Source organism: Labeo rohita, unplaced genomic scaffold (assembly GCF_022985175.1).
Source record: "Labeo rohita strain BAU-BD-2019 unplaced genomic scaffold, IGBB_LRoh.1.0 scaffold_72, whole genome shotgun sequence".
Taxonomy (NCBI): domain Eukaryota; kingdom Metazoa; phylum Chordata; class Actinopteri; order Cypriniformes; family Cyprinidae; genus Labeo; species Labeo rohita.
Genome location: NW_026129656.1, coordinates 204,936 through 222,133, shown reverse-complemented (window position 1 = coordinate 222,133; position 17,198 = coordinate 204,936). Strand labels below are relative to the sequence as shown.

The 17,198-nt window shown below is 35.7% G+C and overlaps 1 protein-coding gene and 1 long non-coding RNA gene across 3 annotated transcripts in view; one reads left to right on the top strand and one right to left on the bottom strand.

Annotated features, from left to right (window-relative positions):
- The first annotated feature begins 528 nt into the window (after positions 1–528).
- Positions 529–17,198, top strand: part of neurl1b (neuralized E3 ubiquitin protein ligase 1B) — a 39,970-nt gene continuing 23,300 nt past the window's right edge. The window contains exon 1 of the mRNA XM_051104414.1: positions 529–711. Coding sequence (XP_050960371.1) covers positions 624–711 — 88 coding nt within the window. The 5' untranslated portion in view covers positions 529–623. The remainder of the gene's footprint in view (positions 712–17,198) is intronic.
- Positions 705–10,058, bottom strand: LOC127161703 (uncharacterized). 2 transcript variants are annotated; one of them, XR_007827154.1, is made up of 6 exons: positions 9,954–10,058; positions 3,113–3,225; positions 2,973–3,032; positions 2,644–2,748; positions 2,471–2,557; positions 705–1,668 (listed from the first exon to the last, which is right to left on the bottom strand). It is a non-coding gene; the product is annotated as an uncharacterized LOC127161703 (long non-coding RNA). The 2 variants fall into 2 exon arrangements; XR_007827153.1 differs by lacking the exon at positions 705–1,668 and having other exon boundaries at positions 2,319–2,557.

Genomic DNA, 17,198 nt, shown 5'->3' with positions numbered 1-17,198 from the left:
TTGCCTAGAAGCCTTCGACAACTTCATACTGACAAATTCTTTAATTAATTGCTGTCTGTACTCGATATTTGTTAAAGTAGATTGGCTTGTGCAATCGGGTTTAAACAGAGATGGCTACAGAACCAGTCCCTATATTTAAAATTCATAATTCATTTACAAGCTTTTACCCAAAGGGACTTAAAATAAGGAATACAACAAGCGATTCATCCTAAAACATTAACCATTGTTGTCTGTAGTTGATAGGTATAATGAATCGAATTCAGGGCTGCTGTAAGCAGCAACATTTGCGTTTATGTTGTCATGATTACCTGCCATAGAATCTACATCACATTCCCCAACTGAAGCGTTGACGCTAGCTAGCGGGAGTGGCCGTATATTGTCAGGACCGTTGGGGCGTTCACACGAGGACTTGGACACGGCGATTGGACAGCTCACGAGAGATACACACAAGCACGTGTGAGGTGTTTTTAGCTTTCAAACTGAATTTAGGCGGGTTTTTCGGTTTTCCTCCTTACTGTCCACCGCAGCCTGTCTCGAGATCAGACAGCTCTGTAACGGCTTTTTGGAACGTTTCAGTTACATTAGATTCGTAACCTGTTAAACTGCAAGACGTGTTTTTAAAAATGGGGAATAACGGATCTTCCGCGGTGTTTTCTGCTCAAGGGACAGTTCACAAGACAAGAGTTCAGTGGCAAAGCAGCAGTCTGCAAGGTGGGTGTCTTATTTGTTTATTTGTGACTAGTAATATAATGTCTGATGGTGTGAAGTATTTGAACAGTTCAAAATGTCACAGCATTAGATACAAAATATCAAAAGCCAGTGGCATCTCAAACAATGATTATTTAGTTTCTTTCGGAAATAACTTTTCTGAGGCGTCTGTGCAATGGCTTTTTTAACAGCTGGTGCCAAGGTGAGTTTTAGTGGATGTATGACGTCAGTCCCCCTCTCAGGTATCCTAAGAGAGTAACCGCAGGTGTAGTTCATTATGACGCTGCTTATGGACGTGATACATTATCGTTTTGGTTCCACGAAGTGTCACAAATTAAACCACTATGGGCTGCATCTAAAAGCGAGTAGTTTGTCCGAATTCAGAGTATTCATAAAACAGTGTAAGTACCCGGATGGCCAACTGTTTCAACTGTTGCTTGCAGGGCATGTGGTAATGACAGAATGTATAATGTCTGGTTTACATTCATATGACACACATCATTCATACTATATAGAACATAATTTTAAATCTAAATGTTTTAATGTAATTTTAAATGTAAACTGATGTATGAAAGCAACATCATACTTGTAATTGGTCTGATTATGGGAGCAACGCTTGTGTGATATTACTGAATGAAGTTATATAATTCTTTACTATAAATCAGGGACTGCAAAAGTGATCTTTGTTTCTTTGCTGCAGAATTGCTCTGTGACATTATTAATCTATAGCCTCTTTCGAACCCTCTTAATTTGTAGAGTATAGTTTATGACTCTGTCATTCTGTTATAATACTGATGGTTTGGGTTGCCATCTATTACATTTTTGGAAAATATTATGAGAAGGGACACGGTTCCAGTAATTTTCAGAGTCAAACAGGAAGTGTAACTCCCACGATGAGAGAGGGGTGGTCATTGGCTTCTGAGCTATGCAGAGTTGGCAAGGTTATGGCTTTCCCAGGACCTTGATGAGAACAGTAGAGAGGGAACAATTATTTCTAGTACTGAAATGAGGTCTCTGAGAAACATTTGGTCTAACTAACTTACATTATATAAAAGATTAAATTAAATGTGATAATCTATCAATAAAGAGTTTCATGAAGTATAAATTGTCTAGGAACTAGTAGTGCATCACTCTCTGTGGTGGCCTGGTGGATCTTTTAGCGTACTATTATACACTACAGCAGGGAACCTTAAATCTGGCCCACGAAATCCACTTTCCTGCAGAATTTAGCTCTAACCCTAATCAAACACACTTGAGCATGCTAATCACTGTCTTCATTATCATTCGAAAATCACAGGTAGGTGAGTTTGATCAGGGTTGGAGCTAAACTCTCTAGCGCATTGGCCCTCCATGGCAAGATCTGAGGAACCATGCACTACAGTTAGAGAGGCAGTTCACACTTCATGGCATAATCTTACCAGCAGATGGCAGCTAATATCTGACTGAATAATAATTTATTTATTTCTGTGGAATATACTGTAATGAGAACAATTAACACAAACATTTTAAAACAAAACTAGACGAATAATGTTATTTTGTTCATTTTGAACCCTTTTTAGTGACCTTCACTTTGAATGCATGAAAACTAACGCAGCTTTATTGTAGCTTTTATTAAATGCTTTTTTTTTTTTTTTTACTTCATTTTCTCCAACTACACATCATTTAAAGTGTTTTCCTGCTGACAACCACAGATGCAGGGCTTGAGTTTTTTTTAATACATGTTTCTCATTTGTTTAACTGAATAATGACTCTTTGAACATACATATATTGTTTAAGGCAATTGGCTTGAAGTCAGATGAGTAGTTTTTCTGCATTCCGTCATCCACTGAGTCACAGGCCAGCCAGCCAACTGCAAAAAAACAAAAAGTGTATTTTTAAAAAAAACTGTTTAAAGAGTATCAGATTTATTGTATACCTTAAAGGGAGGGGATATACCTTAAGGGAGGATATATATTTGAATTCTTCAAATAAACAAATCAAACAAATCATCCAAGACATAGGCCAGCGATCCTTTAACAGCCCTGGTTTGTAGCACCTATTCTGTGATAGTCAGGCAAACAGACACATAGTTTAGTGAGGATTAACACATCCTAGCACAGGGGTCATGAAAGTGTCATACAGTGAGTGATAAAGACCAGACATTGGTTGCAGACAACACAAACATGCTCACAAAGAGGAAACGACACAGTGACAGCTAGCAGCACATAATAATCTATATTTATAGACTAAAAAAGTGAAGTGCCCTCCCTGCATGCACTACTGACCTTACTGAGATTTAACCCATTATGCTGGTCAGAGTCTTCACCAGGGGCTTTTCAGCAGGGCTTTCAAAGAAAAAAAAATCTTTTGCAGTTCTTTTTAGTTCTAAACACGAAAGTTGCTGTAAAAAGTTCAGTACACTTACAGCTATTTGCATGGGCAAAACAAATGGAAGATTTGGTGACTTCAAGCATCATAAGCAAACACTGATGATGATGCAACAAAGTTGAGCACGTCAGAGAAGTGGAGTAGGAATGCCTGTTTGAAACCAACAGTTAATAAATTTTAGAATGACATAAACCTCAGTAAAGAAAAACAGTCGAATAACTATTAAAAAAGGAATGCACATACAAATATAGAGCAAATACATTTTCAGTGGCCAAATAGTAAGTTTTAATTTCAATGCAAATTATTGCATTTAAACATGTTTTTAAAAGTTAACATTAAATGACACATGCAGCCTGTTTTCAAGGAGAAGTCCACTTCCAAAACAAAGATTCACATATAATGTACTCACCCCCTTGTCATCCAAGATGTTCATGTCTTTCTTTTCTTTATGTTTCTTATGTTTTTTGAGGAAAACATTTCAGCATTTTTCTTCATATAATGGACTGATATGATGCCCCGATTTTGAACTTCCAAAATGCAGTTTAAATGCGGCTTCAAACAATCCCAGCCGAGGAAGAAGGGTCTTATCTAGCGTAACAATCGGTTATTTTCATAAAAATAATACAATTTATATACTTCTTAATGTTAAACGCTCGTCTTGTCTTACTCTGCCTGGACTGTTTTTTTCCTGTTCATGACAGTTAGGGTATGTCGAAAAACTCTCATCTCATGTTCTCCCTCAACTTCAAAATCGTCCTATATCCCTGTTTTACCTTTTTGGTTAAGGGTGTTTGATCTTCTTTGCGTTTTTACTTTGCAAAGACTGGGTCAGTACATCTGCAGCGATGTAGGATGACTTTGAAATGATTTTTGAAGTTAAGGGAGAAAATACAAGTGGAGTTTTTCGACATACCCTAACTGTCTTGAGGCAGAATACACGGAGTTCAACGAGAGCAAGACAAGACAAGCGTTTGAAAGTAAAAAGCAGTTAAATTAAAATGATACTTTAAATGAAAATGAAAATAACCGATTGTTTCACTAGATAAGACCCTTCTTCCTTGGCTGGGATCGTTTACAATTGCATTTGGGATCGTTTGAAGCTGCATTTAAACTGCATTTTGGAAGTTCAAAATCGGGGCACCATATCAGTCCATTATATGAAAAAAAATGCTGAAATGTTTTCCTCAAAAAACATAATTTCTTTACGACCGAAGAAAGACAGACATGAACATCTTGGATGACAAGGGGGTGAGTACATTATATGTGAATCTTTGTTTTGGAAGTGGACTTCTCCTTTAATTCTGTGATGAGTTAAACAAGGTTAATAGAGAAAAAAATGCAGGGTGGGATTTCATTCATCAGAAATTGATTAGATTTTGGGTGAAACAACTGGGTGATCCTTACCAGAATAGAGACAGACCTAAATGTTGGTATGCAGCCAATTTCTGTTAAAGGGGTCCTATTATGCTCTTTTACAAAGTTTTGATTTTGTTTTGGGGGTGTACTAGAATATGCTCTCATGCTTGGTGGTTTGAAAAACACATAATTTTTCACATAATTTACATTATTACAATACCTTTCTCCCCAGCCTGGCACAAATGGCTCAATTAGTTCTAGATTTGATGATGACCCGCCTTCTGAAAAATGAAATGTGTTTGTGTTTGTGATTGGTTAGCTGTCCCAGTGCGTTGTGATTGATGAAGAGCTTAGACAGTGTTTTAGTACTGCCACACCTCTTGCCAAAGCAGCAAGGTTTGTCTGCTCCATTGTAGTTCAGCATATATTAAGGTATAGTTGATGCTACACAGTAGTGTTGGGTCCAATGTCAGCCTGCCAGATTGCCGATACATGATATTATCGTGCCAATGTATTTAATTATTTACATACTTGGTCCAAACCAGCTCCAGCATAAGGCTAAAAGCAGCCAAATGTTTTTAATATGACGTAATTTGCATTTAACATGACAACAATTTAATAAAAACATTGTAAGTTACTAATTATAATGCCTACATTTCCTTAGTTATTCAGAAAGTAGCTACAGAAAACGAGCAAAAAACATTAACATTATCAAAGAACATCATCACTCATTAGCCTAGCCTAGCCTAGTCTAGTGCAAGTGTATGCATTTTAAAAAACACTCACGTTATAAGTGAAGCTATCTACACTGTATGATAAATAAATCTCTTACCACACACTGAACATGTCTGCGGCACATTACAGCTCTGACACCGGCCACCGGAGCTGATCGTGGCTGACTCTAGTCAATGCTTGTGTTTACACCAGCCACACCTCTGCATATGATTGCAACTCCCTATACCGCACGCGTCTGCAGCACGTTACTGCTCCAACACAGCCACCGGAGCTGATCGCTGTAGTCCAAAGGAGCCGTTTGGTGTAGTTATTGAAAAGGTATTTTTTAAAAATCAAATATCTCCCTTTGGAGTGGACTTTGAGATTTGTAACTCTGTAGATCTTTTTTATGCCCAAATATACACACCACACACTTACTAAAATTCAAAAAGTGAAAAAGCATAATAGCACCCCTTTAATTAGGCCATTTTGACTGGGACTAGGTACAGGCTAAAGAGAAAGTTTACCCTCAAGACTACCTAAATCTATTCTATCCTTATTTATTTATTTATTTGTTTATTTATTTTTAATGGTCCACTTAGTGTGTGTGTGTGTGTGTGTGCGCGCATATATATATATATATATATATATATATTATCATCTCTGTCTGCTCCATTTGGCATCACAGCTCAGGATAGTTGCCAGTGAAGACTGTGCAAATTCTTGGGGTGCCTGTCTCAAACATGTATTAAAAAGTAAATAGGATCAGTGGTAGGTTCATGCTGACTTTAACTGACTTTTAACTGTCCTCACAATCCTTGTCTAAAATGGAGCGAGAAAACAGTCATAGCATTAAAATAATTATATGTTCAGTTTAATATCATACAGGGCAACTGCTTTGTCCCAGTTAGTGAGTACAAAGTCAAGCATATGGCAGCATGGCTTACTGTGCTTGAAGCTTGTTGTTAATAATGTAAAACGATCATTTGGGATATGAGATACCCTTACACAGAGGAAGTTCCCATATTTACAGCTTCTTAAAATAGCCCCTGTGCACAGCACTTGGCATGCATCAGTGTCCTTTTCAAAAGCGAGGGGCCCAGATTTTTTCCCACACATAGATGAAACTGATGTCATGGTTTGCAGTTAAAAGCTGAAGGGAAGAAGGGAAAAATGTATGTACGGATGTTGGGCCTGGGTAGAGGAGCAAAAGGTGACCAGAAACTATAAACCAAAGGCTCATTTCCCTTCATCATTTAACCAGTCTGCTGGGGAAACCATTACGTAATGCAAAAGAATCTGTGACCCTGCTATTAACACCTTGTCAGCATTTCATCTTTGTAGTTTTGTTGGGGAAAATTGTGTTACTGTTTCTCACTGGGTGGATTCAGATTCATATCTGTTGATGTAGTCTCCCTGAGGTTACCTTTTTATTTAATTTTATTTAATTCTTCATATTTCACTTGCACGTGCTGTAATACAGTGTAGGGCTTTTCAATCACCTGACAGAAATGCTGCTATCCCATTTAACTGCAACCGGAAATGATTTATGTTATTTAAATGTGTGAGACAACAAAATACAGAGAAGAATGTATCAAAACAAGGCAGGATATGGAAGTATGTGTTACTAAGGGATGTAACGAGGATGTACAAGAATTACAGTATATAAACAACAGCCCTACATGGTCATATATATATATATATATATATATATATTATTTATTTGTAAAACTGTAATATTGTGAAATATTATTTCAATTTAAAATAACTGTTTTCTATGTGAATATATTTTAAAATGTCATTTACTCCTGTGATACAAAGCTACATATTCAGCTTCATTACTCCAGTCTTCAGTGTCACATGATCCTTTAGAAATCATTCTAATATGCTGATTTATTATCAGTGTTGAAAACCGTTGTGCTGCTTAATTTTTTTTTTTTTTTTTTTGTACCTGTAATACTGTGTTGCAGGATTCTTTCATCAATAAAAAGCTAAAAAGAACAGCATATATTTAAAATTGTTTTTTAACAATGTTCAACTGTTCAAAAGTTTGGGGTCAGTAAATTTTTAATCTTTCTTTTTTTTTATATAATACTTTTTTTATATAGAATTTATATAATTCTTTTTTTTTCAAATAATACTTTTATTCACCAAGGATGTGTTAAATGAATAAAAAGTGATAGCATAGATTTGCATTCTTAGGAAAGATTTATATTTTGAATAAATGCTGTTCTTTTTAACTTGTTATTCATCAAAGAATCCTGAAAAAAAGAATCACAGCTTCCAAAAAAAAAAAAAAACTTGGCAGCACAACTGTTTCCAACATTGATAATTCTAATAAGAAATCAGCATACTAGAATGATTTCTGAAGGATCATGTGACACTTAAGACTGGATTAACAGCTGATGAAAATTCAGCTTTGCATCACAGGAATAAATTATATTTTAAAGTATATTAAAATAAAAACCATTATTTTATATTGTAATAACATTTTGCAATATTACTGTTTTTTTCTGCATTTTTATAATACATAAATCCTTAAAATCATCACATAAATGTGGCTTTGGTGAGCATAAGAGACTCTTTAAAAAACATTACAAGTCTTACTGATCCCAAACTTTTGAGCGGCAGTGTGTATATATATGAATTTGATCATTTTGCCAACAAAAGTTGGTGTTGAAATGTCCTTCAGAACAGAGCAATATCTACGTGACTAGGATGATATGGAAGCAAGGTTCTGAAATGGGGAAAACAGAGCACTGTATCTAAATAGATCCTTCCTCTGCCTTTTTTGTATTTGAAAAAGTCCCCTTCACAATACTTTTGTGTTAGGGAGGAACACTTCAAGAGGGTGCCAAAATAAGCAGATTTAATCGCAAGAAAACAAGCAAGCTATCTTCAGACTTCCACTGCTGCACATGCTGCAGCTGTTTCAGCGAGTCATGTGATAGTGATGTGCCTTGGAAACCGCCAAAACAGTAACGCTGACATGCATGATCCTATTGTTGGCCATTACAGCTATTGTATTCCTCTCTCCAGGAGGCTTGTTCTACTAATAGGTCTTATATTTGTATTGTAATTGTCTGTTTTAAATGAAGTAGTGCTGTAAATGATAACTAAAAATGAATCTATAAAAATATATCTGCATAATAAAGATCAGATAAAACAGTATAATCAGTGGCAAAGATTTCTGATATTTATTTTGTAAGTCATGTAAGTTGATCAAAACATAATGTGATGCACTTACTGCCTCAGATGCAGCCGTTCTACTGATGGGCAAAACACAGATGTCCGACATTGTTGTTGAAAAAACTTGTAACTCCGCTTGAGCTTGATCTTGGTAAAGTGTTAAAGGAGAAGTTCACTTCCAGAACAAAAATTTACAGATAATTTACTCAGCCCCATGCCATCCAAGATGTTCATGTCCTTCTTTCTTCAATCGTAAAGAAATTATGTTTCTTGAGGAAAGCCTTTCAGTATTTTTCTCCATATAGTGGACTTCAATGGTGCCTGCGAGTTTGATCTTTGAAAATGCAGTTTAAATGCAGCTTCAAAGGGCTCTGAACGAGCCCACCCGAAGGGTCTTATCTAGCAAAATGATTGGTTATTTTCTAATAAAAAATTTACAGTTTATACAATTTATGCAATTTATTGCACCTTCACTTTGTAAACACTGGGTTTGTACTTCTGCAGCGATGTAGGACGATTTTGAAGTTGAGATGGGAGTTTTGTGACATATCATATCTGTATTGACCCGGATTACACAGAGTTCGCAAGTGCATGCTCATCGCAGAGCTAGACAAGAAGCGTATTTAAGGTTAAAAAGTATATAAATTGTACTTGTTTTTTTTTTTTTTTTTAGAAAATAACCGATTGTTTTGCTAGATAAGACCCATCTCTTCCGTGTTTGGGATAATTTAGAGCCCTTTGAAGATGAATTTAAACTGCATTTTGGAAGTTCAAACTTGCGGGCACCATAGAAGTCCACTATATGGAGAAAAATCCTGAAATGTTTTCCTCAAAAGACATAATTTCTTTACCACTGAAGAAAGAAAGACATGAACATCTTGGCCAGGGGGTGAGTAAATTATTTGTAAATTTTTTTGTTCTGGAAGTGAACTTCTCTGTTAATAATTTAATGATATATGCATGTGCCTGACCAGATATGAAGACACAATGTCAACTTTGACAACACAGTGTTTAATTGTTTAAAAAAATAGAGAGAGAGGTTTTTTTCCATTTCCTACATTGCTATGAAAAATCTCCAGATTGATCATATTGCTGGGGGATCTCTTGTTTACGGCTTGTTCAAGTGTCACACTGTCTCAGACTGGTCCTTTCAAAAACTCTCTTCTTCTACTTCTGAAGCCATTCCTTTATTGATTTAAAATGGAGTTTCTTATATGACTTTTGTTCATAACCTGTAATTAAAGTTAAAGTTACATTAAAGTTAAAAAAAGATCTGACATGATTTTAGTTAGATATAGTTTTTACTTCTCTAAAAGCTTTTGTTTTAACATGGGTGTGCACTTTTTATGCCTACTAAGAAGTCATTGTAGCATTGAAAACCTCACCTGTATAGATAGAAAAAACTGAGATAAGACAGACAGTAACTGCCAGTAAATGGTGTTATGTCTCACACTTCGCTTCAGTGAATGTTATATGAACTGAGTCAGCCAACAGTAAAATGAGATTTCTCACAACACATTTAAATTACCAGTTAGCAAGATTACCAGTTACACATCCCTCACGCCTGAAACCAGAGGTCAACAAACAACATTCAAATGGGTGCTTTAGCCCAGAAATACCTTGCAATGTCTCTTTCCCATGGAGAGTGGTATGGCCCACCTCCCCTAAGGGCCCCTGTGCTCTGGTGACAGCTCTCAGGGTGTTGTTAACCTTGTGCAGGGGAGGTGACATAAGATCCCACAAGCCAGTTTGGAGTTGCTTTAAAGGGTATTAAAATAGCATTCAAAGGACAGGACAGCTGTCTTATTTAGGGCTTCTGAAATAAATACTGTACATCTATAACTAATGCAATCACTGTGATGCGGATTCCTTTTTTATACAACATTAGATCTTTGTATCCCTCATAGCTGATTGTTGTACTTAAGTTAATGATAAAGAGCCTGTTGATACAAAAACTAATGCAAAGACATTTTTGAACGTCCATCTTTCTGACAGGGATGATTTCTTTGTTTTTAGCCATGCAGAGACCATTCATCACTACTAGAATTACTCATATCAAAGGTTAGCGATGTGTAAAAACCCCTAGGTATTAAAGTCTGGTACAAAACTGACCCTGCAGATCATAGAGACTTGGGGTTGGGACCACTAAAGTACCACATAGCACCCTAGAAACATCTGGCAACCCCCATGACAATGACTTCTCCATGGGTAAGCATCACTCATTTTTAAAAAAAAAATTTTTAAGAAAAAAAAAAGTTTCACTTGCTTTCTAGTGCTGTCAAAACGATTAATCACATCCAAAATAAAAGTTTGTGTTTATATGTGTGTGTGTATATTCATATTTATATATGAGCCATATAATATAGAAATATAAATATGTATTACATATATTTCTTACTTATGTACATGTGCATGTAGGTATTTATATATGCTTTATATATTTAAAAATATTTATTTATTTAAGAATATTCACAGTACACGCACATATTTTATGTAAACACAGACATTTAATTTGGATGCGATTTAATCGCGATGAATCAATTTGACAGCACTAATATTTTCAAAAAGTTTTGGTGATGTGTAAGTTGCTGATGTGGTAACAAGGATTCCCTTAAACCAGCAGTATTGCTGAAAGATCGAATTCACCTCTCATTAATCTCAAATTCACATGGCTTCCATTAAATCTTACGATGTGTAAGCCCTATTTAGAACACATGGCTACATTCCACTGGTTTTTAAAAACGGAATTTTCTGGAATAACAGCATTGTGCCATATCAGTAGGAGGGGGAATTACCATCAGTCCTTTGTCATCAACAAGGACTAGACATTTGCTTGTAGCACTTTACAAGTAAATGTAATGAGGTACAATTTTTCAAATATTTAAATTCCTTAAATTAAAAATTGTAAGGTGTGTGTGCTGTTTCCACTGAGAATGTCATTCGTCATTAGTGCTGGTCCCCACGTTTAACCACCCTTTGACCTCAAGATATCAGATGGCACGGTTTGGGGTTGTTGTTATTGATGTTCATGTCTCACTGAAAAAGCAAGTCAAATGGAAACATCCAAGGACACAGATGTGCTGTGGAACCGCTTTCTTCATGTCAACAATGTATCTAACATTTTGCTTTGTAGGAATTTGATCCACAGAGAGTTTTTTTTTTTCTAATTCTCTGTAAAAAGTCACTGCAGTGAAACATTTGTGTCTGGGATCCATATGCGCACACCAACTACCGCATGCTGATCACTTGTACTCACGACATTTTGAAGTCACTGACAGCTCTCTCATGTAGCTCCCCATTAAAACAATACAGAAATGTTGCATTACTGTGATTTGCACCACAAATACCCCATAACCATTGTAAAATCACTGTAGCGCATGACCTAGTTAGATTTGTTAATAAAAACTGGAATAAATGCTTCCACTAATTATTATAGTTCATTAGTTTAACTTAATGGCTGTTTGTGGTTGCCAGGCAATGCTGAAATTAAGAAGTAATTAAGTGTAGAATTACACTGATGTGCCATCACAGGTGTATGTGTGTATTGCCTATTTAGCAACAGCTTTAATCCAGTCAGATTATAGAGTCTGAAATATTTAATTTGTAATTGTCCCCGACTCCCAGTTTATGTTAATAACTTTACCATCACCAGGTGGTCTGCCGCACTTAGACTGTTCTAACAGGTTTGGGTCAGTTATATGTTGCTCTACATGGAAAAAGACCTCTCTTGGAAAAAGACTACTTTAAGACCGTCATCAAAATATTCCTTAGCTATTTGACCCCTGTTGACCTCTGGGATTTGTCAGGCAGGTCCAACCTCTGTTGTCAAGGTTCATACTATCTTGTGTCTGTTTACGTGTTGCGGCACTTTAGAGAACATGACACTCAGCAACCTCCTACTGTTTGTCAAAACCTCTGATACTCTAAAAGCCCGTAACCTGAAATTTAAGACCTCAAACTGAATTTTGGGCATATTTGGGACAGTTTTTACCAGGCTGAATATGCAGGGTGATTTACCAACAGATATCCATTGGATATACAATCCATTGCATCATGGTTTTCTGAGGTAAAAAGGTCAGTTGCTTATCTTTCTCAGTCTGTACTAACACTAACTTTTTAATTGAATTAAGGCATTTTTCTACAGTAGGCCAAATTTTGCAATAAGCATCCGGTTGCTATATCACATGAAGGCCTTGAGAGCCAAAGTACATGAATGATGACAGTTTAGTCCTTCTGATTGGTTGTGTTTATTTATTTGGAAAATAAAGTGTTATGAGGGGAATAAAAATCTATTGAGTGGTCTACCACAAAACACAGAAATTGAAGCACTCTAGTCGTAACCCTAACCATGACAGGAGCTTGATATTTGATATCTTGTAATTAATTCAAAGGGCATATTTTGAGATTTTGTGTTGCCCTAGAATAGGGGTGTCAAACCTACTGCCTGCTGGCCTAATACGGCCCTTAGAGGTGTCCAATCCAGCCCGTAGGATGATTTGAAGAATAATCTAAAATAATAAATAAAACATTATTTTGAAAATTAAATAAAGTGTATTTGCTACAATATTTAGATTTTAATTTAAAGCAGAACAAATTGTTCATTTATTTGCATTGATGTTATGCCTCGTGGACACCTAACACACATGCCCTTTATAAAGCGGCGCAAGAATCTTGAACAGTATGTAAGTGATAATAGCTGCGTTGTAATGATGCTTGTGTGGCAAGTTACTGAAGAAATTTGACCTGGAAGGGCATGTATCACTCCCCCCATGATGTAGAAAGTGTATCTTATTATAATATTAAAATATAATATACCGCCCCAAGTACTGGAGGGCGGTATATTATATTTTAATATTATAATATATTAAATATTACTAATATGCTCCCAAGTACTGGAGTACTTGACCACTGATTTTATAAACTTCCACAGTTATAGCATCTGTCCTTGGAGTTTTGTTGCTAGATAGTTGCACTGTAAAAAATTGCACTGTAAAATAACAGTAATTTACTGGCAGCTGTGGTTGCCAGCATTATACTGTTATTTTATAGCTCTCTACCGTTAATTTACAGCTCTTCATTTTTACAGTATGTTACTGTTATTATACCATGTGGTAACTCATTTTATTTTGGAATCCGATTGCTTCAAACCATTTGAGTTTTAAAAAAACTATTGTTTATATGGTGTTAGTACAGTGAACTTATTTAATTTGAGTCCACTAAGAAGAATATTTCTTAATATAAACCCACAAACACTTAAAGTGTAATAAAGAAGCAATCGACTTTTACTTAAATCTTTATAGATTGTCATTAACTAACAATAGCATAGATTTGTGTAATAAAGTGCTTAGTAAAGAGATTGTCACTATATCAGCAATTCCACAATTACTGTCTTTAAATAAAGCAGCAAAACATCAGTGTTTGTGGCTCATCATTGCCTGAAGCACAAGCTCTACTCTCCAGCACAATGGTGACCCACAAAACTAAATTAAACTGACAGATCTCTCTTGTACAAAAACACATCAGTTAGGCACAATCAAATATTTACTCTCCCTACCAGTTAATGACGTTGCATAATTGTTTTTCTATGAACATTCACTAATATTTTAGTGAAAATAACTTGATTTGCTTGGTAAATCTGACTGTTATGTTTTACAGTATATTACTGTTTTTTCTTGAATTAACAGTAATCTACTGGCAGCTCGGTTGCCAGCATGTTACTGTTTTTCTGCAGTGTGTTGCCGTAAATTAATTACAGTTTATTACTGTTAAATTACATTTCATGCTGTTTTTTTTTCCATCGTACATCTTTAACCCTTTAAAACCCACAGCAAAATCCTCCGTTTTAAATGAACACTTATAATGTGTCAACACTACAGAGTGTTTGAGTAATACTGAATTAGTGCTGAAGTTAATGAGATAATTATATGATTGATCACGTTCTGATTGAGCATTAGTGATGAACACCAGCTGTTAACAAACAAAATTGCTGAATGAAAGAATAATACAAGAACAACTGACTTCAGCCACAGCCTTAGATGACATCAACTGAAATAAAAGAAGACATTAAATCTCTCAAGATCTGATTAAACTCCTAAAACAGCATTACCAGCTTCAATTATTACCACTCTGACTTTATTTCTGTCAGAAGTCTACAGAAGAGAGTTTTTTTTTTTTTTTTTCTTTTACTACCACGGTGGAGATCAGTGTTTACTTTAGTTGGGCTGTTGAACCTTGACATTTTAAGGTTAATTTTAGTTTAGTTGTTGTAATTGTGTATGTTTACAACATGCTTGTTATGAGAAAAAAAAAAGAATGACTACAAAGAAATCTAGAGTTGTTTATGGTTTGGTAGTAACACAGGTTTTATCCAGTGGTTTTTCTTTTATTGAATATTGATATGAAATTAAAAAAAAAAAAGAACTGGGTATGCAGATATAAAAAAGAGCACTCATTTAAAAAAAAAAAAAAAATGCAGCATAATTTAGATACACACATCAAGAATCATCGTATGAATCTCAACAATGGTGAGAACAAGTCATAGGTGAGGTTTTGTAGTGTGCTGATACCCAGCATGCATTGCAGCATGAAGCTTTCGATTGTCACCATTGTTGAGATTCATATGCTGATTCTTCATGTCTCTATTTGAGTATAAATGCTACAGTAGTTTTAAATTTTAACTATTCAATCCTTCTTTTCTGGTTGCCACATTATCAAAAGATCTCATGCTGTAACACACTTTGTAGGGAAAAAAAAAGCAACAACAAACAAACACACACTCAAAAACAGACTCTTAATGAGTCTCACAAGACTCAGAACCAGCTCAGTAGATGACATTCATGCCCAATTAGACATAGCTGACATCAACTGACCAGCATTGCTGTAACTAATACATCATAAAAACCCAGTTACAGCAAATATATGTATGTTTTAATGTCAAGAGTCAGGAGCCCAATTAAAGCAAACACTGATCTCCACAATGGTATCGTCAAACAAAATAATAAAACATCACCATCTAAACATCTCTTCATTCTCAATAAGATCTTCTATAGACATCTGACAGAAATAAAATCAGTCTGGTTAGAAATGCGTGAAGTTGGTAAAGCTGTGTGTTGAGTTTAAATTTTCAGTTGATTTCATCTAAGGCTGTGGCTGAAGTCAGTTATATAGTTCTTGTGTTTGTCTTGTTTCTCTTTCAATCAGTGATTCTGCTCATTAACAGCAGCTGTTCATCAGTGTCTGAAGTCACTCACAACTTAGTTTTCATTATCTCTGTAAGGTGGACTATATTAGTAAACTCATGTAGGGAATAGTGAATGAGGGTGTAGAGTTTGATTTTAAACACAGTCTCTGAGTGTCGATTTTGAACGCTGTTAATTCACGATACATAGCAGCAGGCTACTTTTTCGAAAATGACAAATAATACCCAGAATGCACAGTTTTAATGGAAAACAGCATGTTACTGTCAAAATTTGGCCGTTGTTTTACAGCAATTTTTAACAGTGTGGCTAACAACTTGTATTACTTTGGCTTATCCATGGGTTGTTATCTATGGTCCAGTTAATGTCAACTTGGGAGATCCTATCTTTGCAGGATCTGAACCTACTCTGTGATCAGAGTTTTACCATCTGAGGTTCGTAGAGTGTTAAGGGATAACATAAAACTGTTTTAGCTGCCCTGGCCCTCAGCCAAGCATTTTGCATTTTACCCACTTTGTTCTGTCAGTGCCATCCAGTATAAGGACTTTTCACCAAGTAGAAAGCAATCAAGCTTTGTAGATTAACAGGAAGTTTTTCAGAAGTATACCCAGTCATTTTCATCACTATCTATGGAGTTTAGGTCAGAGACTCAAGACTCAAGTTTAAGCCATTGACTTTGATAGTAGGAAAAAAGTACCATGAAAGTCACAGGGGACCAGCAACTGTTTGGTTATCCACATTCTTCAAAATAAGTTTTATGTTCAACAGCAGAAAAAAGCTTATTTAGGTTTAAACCAGCTTGAGAGCAAGTAAATGATGGCGATTTTCATTTTTAAATGAATTATCCATTTAATGTAATAAAATGATAAGGCTTTGTTTTGAAAATAGGGAAATTAGTTTGGCTGTACTGCTCAGACAACTTGCAAAATAGTAAAACTAACATGACAAAGAATTGTGATAAAAAAAAGAATCATTATACAATATTTTGCCATATTACCCACCCCTTTAAAAAAGTATTTCTTTTGAAAATTAGTAAAAATTAGGGGAGTGGACCTCCCCACTCGCTTACACTCCATCATGTAAGTTGTGTCAAAAGGGAGGCCCATTGTCTTTGACTTTGAAAACCCCTGCTTTACCTAGCAGCAGTATCACTCCCTTGATTGATGCACAGACATGAGCTGTTCAGAAAGCACCTCCTTGTTTACATAAAACAATGACACATGTAAAGGTAGATGTTTAGGGAAATAGCGACTTCAGTTTTATCCCAATTTCCAGGTGTTTCAGAAGGGTAGCAAAGAATAATTCATATTTTGGTTTTCAGTTTTGAAACTTGCAGTATGTTTTTATGGATAAAATACTGAATATTAAATATTAAAGTAAACACTGAGAATATTTTGATTCTCCATTTCATGACCCCATTAAAAGTGAGGGAGAGCTGCACAGCATCAGCCTTAATCTCTCAGTCGAGTGTGAGGTGCCAGTGGATGACCAGGACGTCTTCAGTGTCTTGTCATGCTCTGCATGCTCCACAGTGCCTTGTAGACCACTGGACCTGCCATAGGTCTTATCCACTCATTCTGCCAGTGTCCTTTTTGTGGCATTTAGTCCATGTGTATGAGTTTGAGGTCATTCATGTTATTGTACTCCTAAATAGCATTTATACCCTTT